Here is a 16,649-nt window from a genome sequence, read left to right on the forward strand (position 1 = left end):
CAAATTAATTAAACTGTACTATAAGTTGCCTAGATTTAGTTACAGTCTTTTTCTATTAATTTTCAATGCCAATACTTTTAAAAGTGAAATTTAAATCTAGACAATATTGCTTAAGTCAAATCCCTCCATCAACATTTTCATTAGGAATTATATGAAAAAAAAAAACATTCACCTTCTGAAGGTTTCATATATCTTCCAACAGCTTTTTGTAAAAAAAATGCTCCTTGTTTTCTTTAACTTATTCACCCTAATCCTCTCCTTTTTAGCTTCTGATACTGTATGATAAACAGTCTTGTTAGTTAATATTTACATTGATAAAAATTGATTGCTATGATGACTTCCCCTGGTAATTTGTGCTCCAGTTATTGTTTAAATAGAAACCATTTTTAAAGAGTAAATGCAGATGTATGCTATTGATATATTTTTACAACATGGAGAGAATACAAAAGTGCATCAAATATTCTTTTCTAAAAAATTATTTTATAACCTCAAAAGCTTTTTTGTTATTATAACAAGTAATGTTAAAATAACTTAAAAGCCTTAAAATTGTAAGAAATTATACCTTTACTGTAAGAATCCAAATATTCTGTGGCATTAGGTAAAGAAATAACAGTTTTATTGGTTGAGTTTTAGCAAAGACAATTACTCAAAGGGCTAGACAATTTTTATTTCTGTCTGTGTCCTCACAATGTTTAGAAAACTAACTGACCTATAGACTTGAAATTGTACATGAAGCTTTATTTCTATATGACAAACACTGAGTTAGATGATTGTGCAATGTGTGTCGTTCTATGGAATTTAGCTGAGCATTAGTGAATATTTTTACATTGGTCTTATGGGTATCCATGATAGAAACGAGAAAATAGCAGAATAAATCTTTAAACAAACAAAGTACACTCATAAGAGAGTTTAACATGAAACATATAAACACATAAAGCCTAACTACACAACTTCATTTTATGGTAACTTAATGTGTAAACTCTTACTGATATAAAACCCACTTTATGAACAAAAATGTGAATGTATCATGTGGGGATGTGGCAAGAGATCTTGAGAAAGATTTCTTCTGTATACTTGAAAGTTTCCTTGGACCTTCATTTTAAGGTATACAAGAATGATGGTGCATATCCAACAATGGAACTTGGGTGAGCGCTATTGAAGCTGAGGCTCTGTAAAAGCATATTTCATCTGTCAATATATGTTTAATTACATTCAAATATGATTTTTTTACTGCTCAACAACAGTACGTACGCCAAACGTACATAACAACAACAAAAACATTCACCTTCTGAAGGTATTACCAAACACTAAACTTTATGTTATTTTATGGTGAACATTTGTAAATGTGTTTGTTTGTATTTTGTTTTCATGAATTCACAGTGTTGAGAGTAATGTCTCATCTTCAGCATAGCAAGCCTCTAGAGTTTTGACTAGTTTGGGTGAGAAACTGAGGAAATTCCACAGAGATTGTGTTAATTCTCTGGATTTTGGTGTGCAGAGTTTACAATTAGCTGACACTCTCACCTTACTTATTCAAAAAAAGAGGCTCCTCATATGAGGGAAGATATTGAGGTTTCTTCAGGGTCTCCGTACGAACTATCCATCAGTGTTTTGGCTACCTGAGATTTTAAATATTATATTACCATTCTTTGCTATATAATATCAGCACATAAAAATAATTAATTATTTTTTAATATTACATTTATCCTGAAGAATCAACAAGCTAATAATTTTGGCTATTACATGTTATAATCATTTGATAATTTAAGTAATGAAAGTTTGACCTTTGATTACTCTTGTGTATTAGTTACACAAGAGATAAATCATCTAATGCTATAAATTGAGCCACAGCAAAAGTGAGGGCTCGGACTGCCATCTGTGGAGTGTGAGGCTCAGGTAGCAAATATTTGAGTGGTAGCATTCAAATTTATGTGGCATAGCCTTATCTGAAACATTCCTCGGACTTAAGCACACCACGTTCGTATGAATGATTTATCTCCTGTCAAAGGTCTATACAATTTATAAAATCAAAGGTTTAAGACAAATTGGTTTTATTCAGTAAATTAACTCAATTTAAAGTAAAAAATGCAACAATAATGTTGTTTTAAAAATATACGATTATAACACAAATAAATAAAGCAAAATTTAAAGATAAAATCGACAAAGCAACATGCAATTTATCCAAACAAATTTTGAAAATGACAACATTGTGGTGACAGTTATTTTAGCTGTTAAATTCAACAATTATCTGATTATTAGTTAAACAAAATTAATAACTTGATTAGTGTATTAAGTGAGTTATAGTGCTCAGTAAAACCTCTACCAATCCACTTTTATTTGTCATTGCGAAATAAGCTTGGTATTAAAATATTCATTTAAAAGTAAACCATATTTTAATATTCGTATAAAGTTGTTATACAACCTCTTACTTTTTTATTTATTGCAGTTTGAAAACGTTGTATGGCTGCCATTTTTCAACCAGAGATTAAAAAGTTTGCACTAAAAACGTTTATACCTTTATTCAATTTAAAGATTATACTTTAAATGAAATTTCTTCCTTAATTTGACATTACAAATCAAATGGATAATTAGATAGGCCTAATTCAAAGCAAAAATTTAACTGCTGTATTTCAAACAAGTTGGATTGCTGTTATACATATATTTATTAGATTTTTAGAGCTTTTAGGGGGTTCTATTCACTTCATCCTCTTCCCTTAGTTACACCACGGAAATTGAAGTTTCATAGAGTAATATATGACACCTGTGTGTTATGTTGAATCTGGTAAGTCTTGTTTTTTAAAGCCAGCAAACAGGAGATCTGGAGTTTCCTTAAAGGTCATGATCCATTGTTATCAACATTAATGGAATGTGAATGTTTTATTTTAAAAGTATTGTACATGTTATACTTATCATGAAGTTTGAAAACAGATTTATAAAAAAATATGTTATTGGCTTAGCATTTAGCAAAGTTTCTTCTGACAGTTGCAGATGAACAAAAAATCTGATTTCTATTTCTCTGTACACACGATAAGTGTTGACCGAGTTAAGCTGGAAGGCTGAAATTCGGTGTGAAATTATCAACACATATAATGAGGTTACTTTTTTAGATTGATTTTTTTCATACAAAGCTTGAATGTTTTAGCTTAACACATTCAAGCTGAGTCCTAAGTTTGGGATTTCATTGTATAGAACTCGAAATTCCAAACTCAGTTTTTAACATATTGTATTCATTTATGATTATAATTACGGAACATAATCACTTTTATGAAAAAAGAGGGTTTTTCCTCTAAAGAATCTCTTAGCGTCTAGCTTGATCAGTACTAACAATTTGAATTCGTGTCAAACTGACCAAATATTATTAATATTGGTCTCTTGGTGTAATACATAGAGGTGTATATAGTAATACCATTGCTAAATAAGATTTTTGTTGATGAAATGTTACTGTTTACATAAATATTACTGTGACGCCATCCATGGCGTTGTCAGTTCTAGTGGAGTTGACATGCAACTTACTTACCTAATATTTGGGTTGAAACTCTTCTTATAGTATGTATTTATGAATATCTAGTAATCATATTGATAAATAACATAATTTTTATAAGTAAAACATTATTTTGTTCATTAAATAGATTACAATGCCAAAGTGATGTCATAGGTAAAACTAGTGAAAGTATAGGCATACCTACTCATCTTTCAAATAAAAATAGTGAAACATGTGAGAAAATAGCGGGAAATTGAGTCAGATTACAGAAATAGAAACATGTGAGAGACTGTGAAGAATGTAGTCAACTAACCAGAACAGTTGAAATTCAAGTTGTAAACATTAAAAAATTAATCGATACTTTAAACTTGATTTCCAGAAACCAAGGTCAATTTGGTATTCTTAAGCATCTAAATAAGTATTTAATATAATAATAATTAAAATTTATTATTAAGTAGCAAAAAATCCTGTGGCTTTTTTACCAAATAGCGCTGTACATCAAGCCACCATTTGGACACCAGGATTGGACATATTAACCTGCAACATCATCTTCATAGTAAGTTAAAGTGGTTTTACTGTGTTATGTCCCTGGAGATTACTGATGAAAAATGTAATCAGTTCATGAATGTTATGTATGGTATATCGTTAAAAAGTTTTTATGAAGTCACTTCCTTCTCTGTCTATCAAGTATAAATACTTTATTGATTTTAAACTAATTAAATTTGCAAATACCTAAGTGTTGAAATTTGGATCTTAACTCAGGATTTGAAAAACAGTGCTGTAATATGCGATTTACTTCTTTACATAATAAACACTTATATAATTATATCCATGAGTGTTTGCATAATACCTATGATAGTGCTAAAAATGGAGAGATAAATGTTTGTGCCCAAACTTTATCATAGGAACCTAGGATAAAATACACACAATTATTATTTGAAATTAATACAGAACAAAAGCTTTTATTTGAAATTTCTGCAACTAATTCAGAATTGACAACAGAGTGACAATGAGAACAGTATTTTATTTGTTCTGTTGCATGATGCAATGGATGTGTTAAGGGGAGTCCAACACTAAAAAATTTTAAAATTTTCAAATTTAGTTTTTTTGTTTTATTAACAAATTTAGTATTTTCTGAACATTTTAATACCAAAAACATGGTGTCAACTTGATTTTAAATATTTTTAAATAATTTTTGAAAACATGCCGTCGCACATTTTGATTGCTAGAACTTCAGCACCAATTGCCTCACATCAGTGGGTTTTCATACAATAGCTATAGTACATGTATTATTTTGAGTGGTTTTAGTTTGTAGTTTTTGTTTATCAGATTGGCAATAGTTATTGTTTCAATTACTCAGAAATCTGTGTTGAATCAGCTGACGACTTTCAGTATCAACAATGTTGTGTGGACCTGGTTGCCGAAAAATGTTTTTGTTGGCCGTAAAACACTCGAACTAGGGGTGTACGATGCCATAATAACTTTCAATAATGGAAACCTGGGTAGATTAGAAGTTTTTAAGCATTTGGGAATCTCAGATATCGGCACTAACACAATAGACGCTTTGAAGGTTGCTGACAAAGCTCGATTCAGAAAATCGGAGTACGCAGCGGGGTTGGCATCCAAGGAGCCCCAGGGTCAAGAGAAGAAGGGAAAGATTGAGAGAAGAAGAAGTGGATGATACTGAGTACTGCCCTGGAGGACTTTAAAAGCGAGTGATCAAAGATTATCAGTAAATTTTCAAATTAAAGTACAATATTCAAAGAATTTTTTGTTTATCGTTGATTTCCCGAAAATAAGTTTTTTTCATACTTAGGTACACATATCTTAAGTACCGTTGGAGATATTTTGATGAAGTTTTTTCTGCCCTTCCTTTATTCTATAAGTAAGCTTTGGACCTAAAAGATTTTAAATTGGTAGAAAACTGAACAAGGAAAAAATATTTTTATAAATAAATTAATTGTAAAAAACATGTTTTTTAAATAAAAATTGTTAAAAATTTTTTATGTATTTTTGAACATATATTTTTCGTCCAATGCCTCAGCAATCATACATAAGTAACTGCAAAAAATTTCAAAAGTGTACTATTAGTATAACAGGAGATAATGGTACCGAAAATATGTCAATTTAACATGGGCGGTATAGGGACGTTGGACTCCCCTTAATGCCAATGCTAATGAAGTAAGGATCATATCAAACACATCAAATAAATAGTAAAACTTAAAAACCTTTTCTTAAGTATTCCTTTATAAGAACAATCTTAAACCCCATGCACTTTGATGCCCTTATTTTTCATCAAAACTTTATGGGAGATCTTTCATACAAAATATATAATTAATATATAACCAAACTCTCTTTAGTTGATTTTGTAAAGTATACTCTATTAGTATTTCAATAATGAAGTACAAGAGACCTTGAAGTTTTTTCTAAATAACCAATAAAAATGTAAAAAAGCATTTGAATGCATATTAATTATACCTTTAAAGTAAGACATCTCTCACCATTTTGCAAATAAAAATAAGATTATTTGGACTACAATCACGATGACCACCATTTTTCAGCTGGCTCTTAAGTGATTGTTTTAAAACTTACTTGTTTGTTAGTCAGAAAAAGCTTTAGTTCTTTTAGGAAACTCAAATAATATTTGGTTTTTATCCTGTATGAATAATATCTTCATTTCACTATCAGAGCAGAAAAAACTGTACAGCATTTGTTATGTGCAAAATAACTGTTTAGGCACTTTAAATATAAGAACAAGAGCTTATTTAAAAATGTTTATGTGATTAATATTTTATTTTTTATATAAATTTTACATACCTAATCGTAACAAATTACTTTTAGACAGTAATCTTCAACTTTTTATAATCGAAATTTTTAAGACTAAACTGGTGAGGAATTACTTTAGTGCTTATTGTACGTACATTTTAACTAATCTAAAATAATCACTATTAATATAACAAACCTAAATAATACAAATTCATGTAAATAATTCATATACTTGTAATACATGACCAATGTTTTTACAAACCCTTACGGTACATAAATAAATTTGTATGATAAACTCTAAAAAATAATTATGCTCATATGTAAAAACCATTCCTAACACGTCCCATAAAACAGTACAAACATTATTTTATTTTATAGTCAAGTAGTACTATACAATTCTCCTAAAATTCAGTTTGAATAAAGTCATGAGTTCCTATGATTTTCTGAATGAGAGTCTCAAGGGGGATATTCTGAAATGTGCCCCTCTGTTATGAACAGTTAATGAAGATGGTTTCGTAGTTTTTTTCCTGGTGTTGGTGTATAACTACTTTTATTAGCAATATAAGCAACAGCTTAGAATAAATATTCCACCATGACTAATTATATTGTCTCTTAGACTTTCTATCTGAAGACGCTAACACAGGAACTTCAGAGAACAATGGACAATACAGAATCTGACCCTGCACAACTCGGGGGTCTATTGTCCTGAACCGTGCTGCAGTAGCGTCTACCGGGAGATGAATGGAAGGTCTTGTACGGTTCCAATAATACTTTTTACCTTCCTGACCTTGGCTGCCCGAAAGAGAAGAGGCCGTATAGACGATCGCTGCGGCTGCAATCGCGGAGGCAGTGCAACAGAGAGGGAGATATGTGATCGGGGGGAGGGGAGTGGTGGCCTTGAATCCTCCAGTTTATTGTTGGTGGCCGTTGTATTAACTCAGCTGTTCACTTGTGTTGTGCTTTGGATTTAAACGTCTATGATCATGTGTGTACTTTCATTTGGCTATGAGTTTGTCACCTCAGAGTTCAAGGTTTGTTCTCCAAAATTAGTTTTAAAGTTATGATTTTAGGAGTGCCTCTATATTTGCGTTCAGCTGATATTTTCCTCGATAACTCTGGAATTAAGTGATCTATATTGTTACGTTCAACAATTAATTTTTCGTTAATGGAAAATAAATGTTTGTCCATTGAAGTATTTAACTTTTGATGAAAATATTAATAAAATATGAATCTAACAATACCAAATTTTGGGTCAGGTTTTATCAGAAATCTTTATGTGAGTTTAATTATATACTTGTAATGTATGAAGTGCATGTTTACGCAATATATCTACATAAAATAACGTAGAATACACAAATCTCATTTAAAATTAATTTTCAGAACAAAATATTCGGCTTGTTTTTGTAATAATAGAGTCAACGATAAATAAAATTGGACTTAACTTTAACTTTTGAAGAAGATATTTTTTAACCACAATTTAAATCTTTATTATAATACGTTGTTGCTGTTAAAAGTTTTGATAACTAACAAATTCGTTTTTATTGATGTACAACAGGGTCTTTACTAAATAATATCAACTGTCCTTATAATGCATAATATAAGAGAATTGAATTGTTTTCACTCTTAATTTTGTAAAGAAATAAAATATATATTCTTCTAACCTTTGGAGACAATTAATAAATGTTGTCAACTCATATGTCACTGGAACAAATTAGTTTTTATGTTGCTTCCTGTGTTGGGGTTCTTTTTCTTTAGACCTTTTGGCATTTCGGGAATCCTCTCATCGTTCATTCAAGAGGAGAAGCATTAAATGCAGAGCTGGTGATAAAATGACTACAGATTTGTTAATGTTCAGTTAGAACGTCATGTTACCGAAGAATATTAGGAGTCTACTGAATTGTTTAAATCAGAAAAGATTTGTACGTTAAGACAAATTAAGTCACATCTCTTACAAGAGCAATCGCGTCATAATGGCGCTGTCCTCCAATTATAAAAAATAATAATTTCCGCATACGTTAATAAATTTATTTCTTGCTCAAGTAATGTACTTGACATCGCTACTGCATATCTTTTCCAATATATTTCAAACATTTATACTCAAACGGTTCCAATATATAATCAGAAGTGAATGCCTTCAATTGATGGCCATAAAACAATTGTAGGGCCTAAACTCATTAGCCATTGGAATGCCAATTAACTATTCCCACACGAAAATGATTCATCAGTTCCAGCTTACAGATCGAAATTGAAACAACCATTTATACAAATTCAGATTATTTTCTAAAAAGATCAAAAATATAATCTTACATGTCGGAGTAAGTTAGAAGTCTAGCTATTTAGTTTCTGGCCAACTATAGTTATTTAAAAAGTTTATGAATTTTAAGATGATACGGCGCGTTTTGTCAACACTGACTGACATCTTCAGATATTATTAGCGTATCGTTGTAGGTGGAATTAAAAAGCACCGTATACGATACTATCATGCATAATAGTGCGTAGGCACCAGAAGATGTTGACGAAATGTGTTGCAACGTCATCATAGTAAGGAATGTCAGAAGGTAAATTTATAATTTATTAATATTAAGGCCGTTGTAGCTATAGGAGTGAGCTATACAAAAAAAATGCCATACGATGTCTATAATAAAATTGTCCTCTTAGAGTTGTTGTTATGTTTCTTCAGTTCGTATTGTTTACATTCCAATTTTTAGCAATAGATTATCAGGAGAATAGGAAAAAACAGGATAGAATTTTAGTCAAGGCAAGATGGAAAAGAAAAGTACTGATAACGCTTTAATTAATGATAGACGGGAAGTCCACATTATTCCATACAAATCATGCTGGATCTACTGCACCTTGATCTAAGAGGTCTACTTGTGGAATCATATTCAAACACCTGTCTTAGAAATGCAGCCAATCTATAAAGCTAATCTAAGTTTCCAAAACGATTAGATTCGTCATAAATTATTGGTCATGCACAAAAAATGTGGTTTCATTATTACCTTAAATCACGAGTGTATACTAAGTTTATTTGATTATCATATTTACCAATGGATGATGAGTAATACGTTATCAAAATATGGACATTGATATTTGTCGGTCCGTTAAAGCTTTGTGGGTTGGTTTGATGACAGCTATCGTCTTCCTCATGTACATAGTGTGTTAGGTAGATACTTACAATTTGTTCGTTCAGAAAGTAAAAAAATTATGTGGAGACCCCAGAATTCAAATGTTCAGAATCGCCAAATATTAAAATTCTTATGTGGCATTATGAACCCAATGAAATTTGATTAGAAATGTGCATAACACGATGTGTATACTTATATGATGTACCAATAACCACGTTATACTCTCTTAACTTCTACTTTTTAAAATTGAACTAGTTATAACTAAAACTTATATTGAGGGAGCAAAAATATACATTTTAACTTTCTGGTAATTTTATACATAAGAGTTGATAAATTACGGAATTTTATCACTTTGGTCCAAATAGTTAGGTGTTCGATCTTCAGGTCACACAAAGATTGTATAAAGATGCTATCAGCACAAATGTCACAACAAAACTGCATATTTCGAACAGTCTATGACCCTACCAGTGCACAGGTTGTTGACCATACAGGCACAATTCAAAAATATTCCAATAATTGTAATTACATTTCCATAAATTTAATTTTTTTGAATAGAATAACTTACATATCAACAGTAGTTTACGGTTAAGTTATTTTTTTAAATAAATGTTTATGAATTTTCTTTTTTTTATAATTTAGAGGAGTTGTGAATTTAACACAGTTTTTTTGTTTTGACTACTTAACCCTATAAAACCGATACAAATAATGAAAGTAAGACCATACAACCACGATATTAAATTTAAGTTACACTTCCAATTAATTGTTGAAATATGGGAAACGTTTGGAAAACGAACGGTCGTAAACATTAATTATTTGAAAAAATCTGATAGCAAGGAAAAGGATATATTTAGTTTATAATCAGTTTTCATTAGCTACCCTATCTGAGATAAGCGTTTTGATAGTGTTATCACTTGGTGCATGAAATAGATATTTCACAATCAGTTAGTTAATGAACAGCCTCGTGCGATGTTTCAAACACTGGAAGCTTTGCAGCATTTGTTATTTAAATCCCTGTAGATAGGATATTCTGGTTTTAAATATTACACCGTATATTTATTTATTTTTATTACGTAGTTTTTTGCATTACGCTCATATTTAAATACCTGTTATGAAGGTTATCATTGTTTTACCACATACGGTGATCACTGAAGTTCAATAATAGGTCAACGTAGGCTACTACATGACGAACTGGCCGTGTTGTTATATCACACTAGAAGCGCTCCAAGATCATCAATTCTCTACTACAATGATGGATACCAGTTACATTAAAAGACCAAGGTCTGACGACCTAAACCAATTGGGACAAACCTCGTATTGGTATTGGTGAGTTTTTCTACTAATGTAAACAAATTATTATACTATGTTAAAAGATAATCAATATCCATTACAAAATTGAGCTAAAAATCTGTTTTTACTTCTTAACTTTCAAAATCGAGATTAAAATCTGTGTTTACCTCTTAACCTCCTGGATTTGTAGGTTATTCTCTATCCAAGGAAACAATAAGTTGCTAGTTACGAAACGTAGGTTTTCTGTTTTGTATGGGGTGGTGGGAAGGAGTTCTGAGGTCAAAATAGACACGTGTGGAGGGAGGAATTAATGGTCCGAACTTCTTTTAAATGTTTGGATCACATCTCACTCTAAATTCTCGGGAGTTTTATTTAAAAAATACAAGCCGTACAGAATTAATCCATGAAGCAGAAAAATTGCGTTGCAAGCACCAGTAATTGTAGTTTTTTTTTACTAACTGCCAAGAAAATTAGACACACATTTTCAAAGTAGTAGCCACATCAATAAATTACGATAAGATAATTAACACAATTCCCCGAAGTTTTTAATAAGACCAATTTTTAATACAACATCGTAATAATACATTTAATATGTATTTTATAATCTATTTTAACACAATAATGTTTTTAAATTAAATTCTAAACTGAGGTTTTAAAGACATATATTAATAATGCATTGAATGACATTGTTAATTCATTAATATAATAACTGTATAGTACAGTAATTCATTCATGTGCTAACTTAATTAAAAGAACAGCATCATTATCGTGTACTAAACCCAAATAAGACATTGAAACATAAATTTACTATAGTCTATATTCTTTTAACGGTATGATTTATAGTTATTACGTATTTGTTATTGAATTGTTCTTTGGAAACGGAATACAATTATTCGTACCAGCTGTTTTGTGTGTTTATTACAACAAAGTTTATAAAACAAAAGACGCATATAATACGTGTTGAAAATAATTCCGACGTGGTTTTTAATTTTATAATATTGCATTCGCTACGGTAAATTTAAGAGTCCACTTGTCAATCGCGTGTTTGCGATTGAGTTTTTTGAACTGGATTTAATTCGTTTCTTTTTTCTTTTAAGTGTGCTGTGTTGCAGACGAACTTAAAAGGTTAAAATAATTAATTGTACCAAGAACAGTTCTCATTGCATCGAATCAGTAACGACATTTCTCTGCGACCCTCAAAATGGCAGGCTTCACACAACTTACGGATTTTGATTATTTGTTACACACATCAGAAATGAAGTAAGTAAAGTTTCTAAAGTTCATTGTAAGTTTTATGGTTACTTACCTCCATAATAATGATGATTATGTAGGGAATCATTAGATGTTATAATAGTGCAGTTTTTAGAAATGATATAGATCATGAATAGGCTACACAACGGTATAGAGCAGGCATGTTACAGGGCGAAGTGTAACTTTATCACCCAGACGAGTGGGTGGGTACGTCAAGTGGACTCTAGATTGCTAGTCTCGTTTAATAAGTTATACTATAGTAACAAATAGTCTGTTCACCAATAATGCAGTTTCGATGCTACTACAGTATATTCATCGAGTATAATTTGCAAACGGAAAGAAGTAAAAATAAACACATTTTACGATAATTACAAAAAATACAATGGTTTGATACTTAATTTGCTACAGTAGTATGGGACTTATTATTAATTGTCTTTGATATTAAATTAAATCTGATCTAAATTGACGGTATTCTGAGTAGCGCTACATACTCATTTAACTTATTTTTCCACTACACGAAGTTTCAAAGGATTAGTTTTTACAGAAGCTATATTTTAAGTCACGACAGGTTTTCAGTATTGTGTTAGTTTTTGTGAAATTTGATAAATATTTCGAAATAACCGGCATTTTGTCCATTATAACCAATATATTATCTTTATTAAGGACGCGACGTGTCCTTATTAGCCTCTACTGTAACCGTGTATTAGTCTCTCCTTACGTGGGATGACTCTTGGTAGAAAGGCCCTAGAGACTTCAAACTCTTGGTACATTGATTTCTCTTCATCGAAAAATAAAACTTCAACTTAGGGTAAAAAAATTCAAAGCTGTTCAAATTTTCTCTTTGACTTTCGTTACGTTCTGTCGGATTCTTCGATATTCCTTTATATCGATTTATTTGTAGTAGTACGTTTGTCGTCAATATTTATATAGCCGTGCTAAATTGCAATTCTGCAGTCCAGGGCCGTGCGCAGAATTTTATTTAGGGGGGGGGGTTCTATACTTATTTTATGAAATAAAAAAGAAGACCAATTGTGTAGCGCGTCGGAGCTCCAATTTTTAAACAGTATATAACACAAATCAGGCGGAAAGCGCGCGCATGCGCGTAAACTGACGGCGCAATAGAGCACAATTAAACTGATATATGGAAACAATATGATATATCCCAATCTTCAAGGGGGGGTTTTGGAACCCCCAAACCCCCCATGCGCACGGGCCTGCTGCAGTCTAAATTGTTTATAAACTATTAATTTTGTTAACTAAACATGCACACAGGTAGATAAATAATAAGACACATTTATAATTAAAGTACCATAGTTAAAAACTAGTAGGCCTATTATCCTCATATGAATTTTACGCATTCTATTGCAATTATTGTTAATCCCTTTAGTGCTTTATTTAAATTCTATTTCTTGGTTAAACCTATAGACAATGATCCTATTTTGTAAAATAATTTAGTCATCCTAGGTGATAGATAATTTAGTGGGAGGAAATAATCGTTTTTTAGTGGGAGGAAATAATAGTTTCCTTAACTTAATAAACACAAACTTTAGTTTCTCATGTGCGGTGTTATGTAGGTCTCACAGCTTTAACGTAAGAATCCTTAACACAGAATGAAAAGAGGAAAAAGCTAACAGTCAGGTTTTCAAGAAAAACAAATTAGGCACCCGGAAACGCATCTCGCGTCGTACATACCCGGTTTGTATTCTCTTAGCGGATGATTAAGAACTGCTGTGAATTGCGTGCGACCGCTCACAATGAGAGGGTGTTCTGGAGTGAATGTCAGATGTCCTGGCAGATACCAGCACGACGGGACAGCGCGGGCGTGCGTTGACCTGACCGCGGGGTCACCGTCACTGGCAGAGCAGGCATTCAAACCTGGGCCTCCTCTGAGACATGAGTATGTCACGGTGTTATGTGGGCAGACATGACAACACACCTGATATCAGGCAGGCTTGAGTCAGTCGACCTGACCGCGGAGTCACCGTCACTGGCAGAGCAGGCATTCAAACCTGGGCCTCCTCTGAGACATGAGTATGTCACGGTGTTATGTGGGCAGACATGACAACACACCTGATATCAGGCAGGCTTGAGTCAGTCGACCTGGCCGCGGAGTCACCGTCACTGGCAGAGCAGGCATTCAAACCTGGGCCTCCTCTGAGACATGAGTATGTCACAGTGTTATGTGGGCAGACATGACAACACACCTGATATCAGGCAGGCTTGAGTCAGTCGACCTGGCCGCGGAGTCACCGTCACTGGCAGAGCAGGCATTCAAACCTGGGCCTCCTCTGAGACATGAGTATGTCACAGTGTTATGTGGGCAGACATGACAGCACACCTGATATCAGGAAGGCTTCAGTCAGTCGACCTGACCGCAGAGTCACTGTCATCACTGGCAGATCAGGCAGTCAAACCTGAGCCTCCTCTGAGATATGAGTATGTCACGATGTTATGTGGGCGGACAAGACAGCACACTGATATCAGGAAGGCTTGAGTCAGTCGACCTGACCGCGGAGTCACTGTCATCACCAGATCATGCAGTCAAACCCGAGCCTCCTCTTGAGCCATGAGTATGCTTGCTTCCATATATATGGCTGAAATATATTGATTGCTTCATAGCAGATAGCGACATAGTTACGTGCGCTTAACTTAATATTTTGGCGATGAGCAGATACAAAGTAAAATATTGTTTTTGTCTAACCAAACCTATTTAACCATTACTACATGAAGTGTATTGGTACACACCTCAAAAATGTATGTATGATATTAAATGAGTAATACTAATTGAAGAGCAGATGGTCGACCCTTCCTCCTCCATTTTGAGCTAAGCTTTTAGCTGTATAAATTAATTTTTGATTACTAAGCATCTTTGAGATAATTTTGAAGTGAGTGCACCTTTACATTGTACTTTAATATGCTGTCGGTTAAAGTTATTGTTATGCCCAATGTAGTTGAGTGTGGTTTTACATCACATTGCGAGTGTATAATTGAAAATAAATTTATGTCTAACAATCTTTGGCTACATTTATACAAGTTTTTAGGGAACTTGGCACTGTCCACGCGTGGTTTACCAAACCAATAATTGCGTGATTGCTCAGATGGAAAGCTTGTGTTCGTGTTGCTTTGTGTTGTGGAAATGTGTTGTAAAGTTTACTGTTACTATGGTTGTTGCAACTCCAAATGACATAAAATGCACTTAAATATCGCCAATTAGGTACTGTTTAACTGAATATCACACCCAATCTATTATTCAGTGCCGTATATAGAATTTTATCTTGGGGAGGGGAGGGGGTTGAGGGTAGAGATATAGAGTGTTGCAGTACCAACACAAGATGAACAGGTCAGTTATGGTATCATACTTGAAATGAAGAGTATTGTTGAAAAATAATAATTATAATTAAATTGTTGTTGAGCCAAATGAACAAATATAGGATATTTTTGTTCTAAAATTCCGATTTTTTGTTTTGGGGAGGGGATTGAACTCTGATCCCCTCGTATTTACGTCATTGGTATCATTATTGCTGGTAATAACTTAATTTTTCAGTCTACAAAGAACCTAACTCCGAAAAGCTATACCTTTTCAAACATTTACATAAAAAATATAGTATTGCTTTGACTTCACGAATAGATCCTAGGAATTTGTTGGTTGAGTTACTGCGCCATTTTCTATTATGTGTGGCATAGAATACGCAAGGAAACTCTTCCTTTAGGTGTTGGAATCTACACTTGCGCGTAGACGTAAGAAATGTATATAAACGCTTGAATACAACTCTGTACAGTGTAAATTAATTAATTTGTAAAGTAATCCCTGAGGAGACTTTTGCAAATATTCTATTATTTCTCATAGATTAGAACAATAATGCAATACAAAATTGCAATCAAGGCTAAATTAAATAATATGAAGACCTTTATTTAAAGATTTTGTCCTCTTCTATACCTATGAAGTGGTTATGTAATACTGCCAATTGAAAAGCAGTTTGATACAATGCAAACATACATCGGTATGAGACTAGGGGATACGATTAAGTATCGTGTTCTACACCACAGAACTTCGGCCTTAGAAAATATGACACATTGCCACATTGGAGTGATTATGATCAACTGGCTAACTGATGACATTAAACGATCTCCAAAACCTAAAAATTATAGTTTGTCTGAAAAATCTTAACTGTTAGGAGAGCTGTTGGACATTCTCTGGGAAAATCGAATCGTATAGAAAACATGCTAGGTATGGTTCAGAATGCGGTGGTTGATTAATGAATGAGTGTCTACTCTTTGTATCTAAGAGTGATTGTGGATTGTACACAAAAATCTGTGTTGACGTTTACTATGCAATAATGTTGGTATCCTGATCCTTATAATATAATAAATGCGAAAGTGTCTTTGTTTGTTTGTTTTACTTTTACGCGTAAACTATTCAATCGATTGTACTGACAGTTTATATGAATATTCTTAGGGCCCCTTGTATATAGGCCTATTTTTAATTCGAAAATCCCTCCGGCCTACGGCCCACTGATCTCTAAAGTAGTCAAAATCCCGTCTTGCTCTCTAAGTTGCGTAATATTAATTGAAAGATCCTGTTAAATGTAAATAACAGTTTTGTATAAACATTGTTTTATGACAGTACAAGATATGTTTAATTAATTTAACCACTATTTTAATGATAATATTTATGTTGACACGTTTAAATTTTCTTTGATGTTTCAGCTGAAATTCGTCAGACATACATTTGTTAACAT

General features: G+C 32.5%; 1 protein-coding gene across 5 annotated transcripts in view; it reads left to right on the forward strand.

Moving 5' to 3' along the window:
- Window positions 1-7,151: 7,151 nt before the first annotated feature.
- Window positions 7,152-16,649, forward strand: part of LOC124362982 — a 93,785-nt gene continuing 84,287 nt past the window's right edge. Inside the window, exon 1 of one of the 5 annotated variants that reach the window (XM_046817974.1) lies at window positions 7,152-7,278. In XM_046817974.1, coding sequence (XP_046673930.1) covers window positions 7,253-7,278 — 26 coding nt within the window. In that variant the 5' untranslated portion in view covers window positions 7,152-7,252. Of the gene's footprint in view, window positions 7,279-10,337; window positions 10,696-11,606; window positions 11,920-16,649 lie in introns of those variants that run through there. The other 4 variants (XM_046817943.1, XM_046817922.1, XM_046817912.1 and 1 more) reach the window with 4 other exon arrangements.

This window comes from Homalodisca vitripennis, chromosome 1 (genome assembly GCF_021130785.1).
Source record: "Homalodisca vitripennis isolate AUS2020 chromosome 1, UT_GWSS_2.1, whole genome shotgun sequence".
Lineage (NCBI taxonomy): Eukaryota > Metazoa > Arthropoda > Insecta > Hemiptera > Cicadellidae > Homalodisca > Homalodisca vitripennis.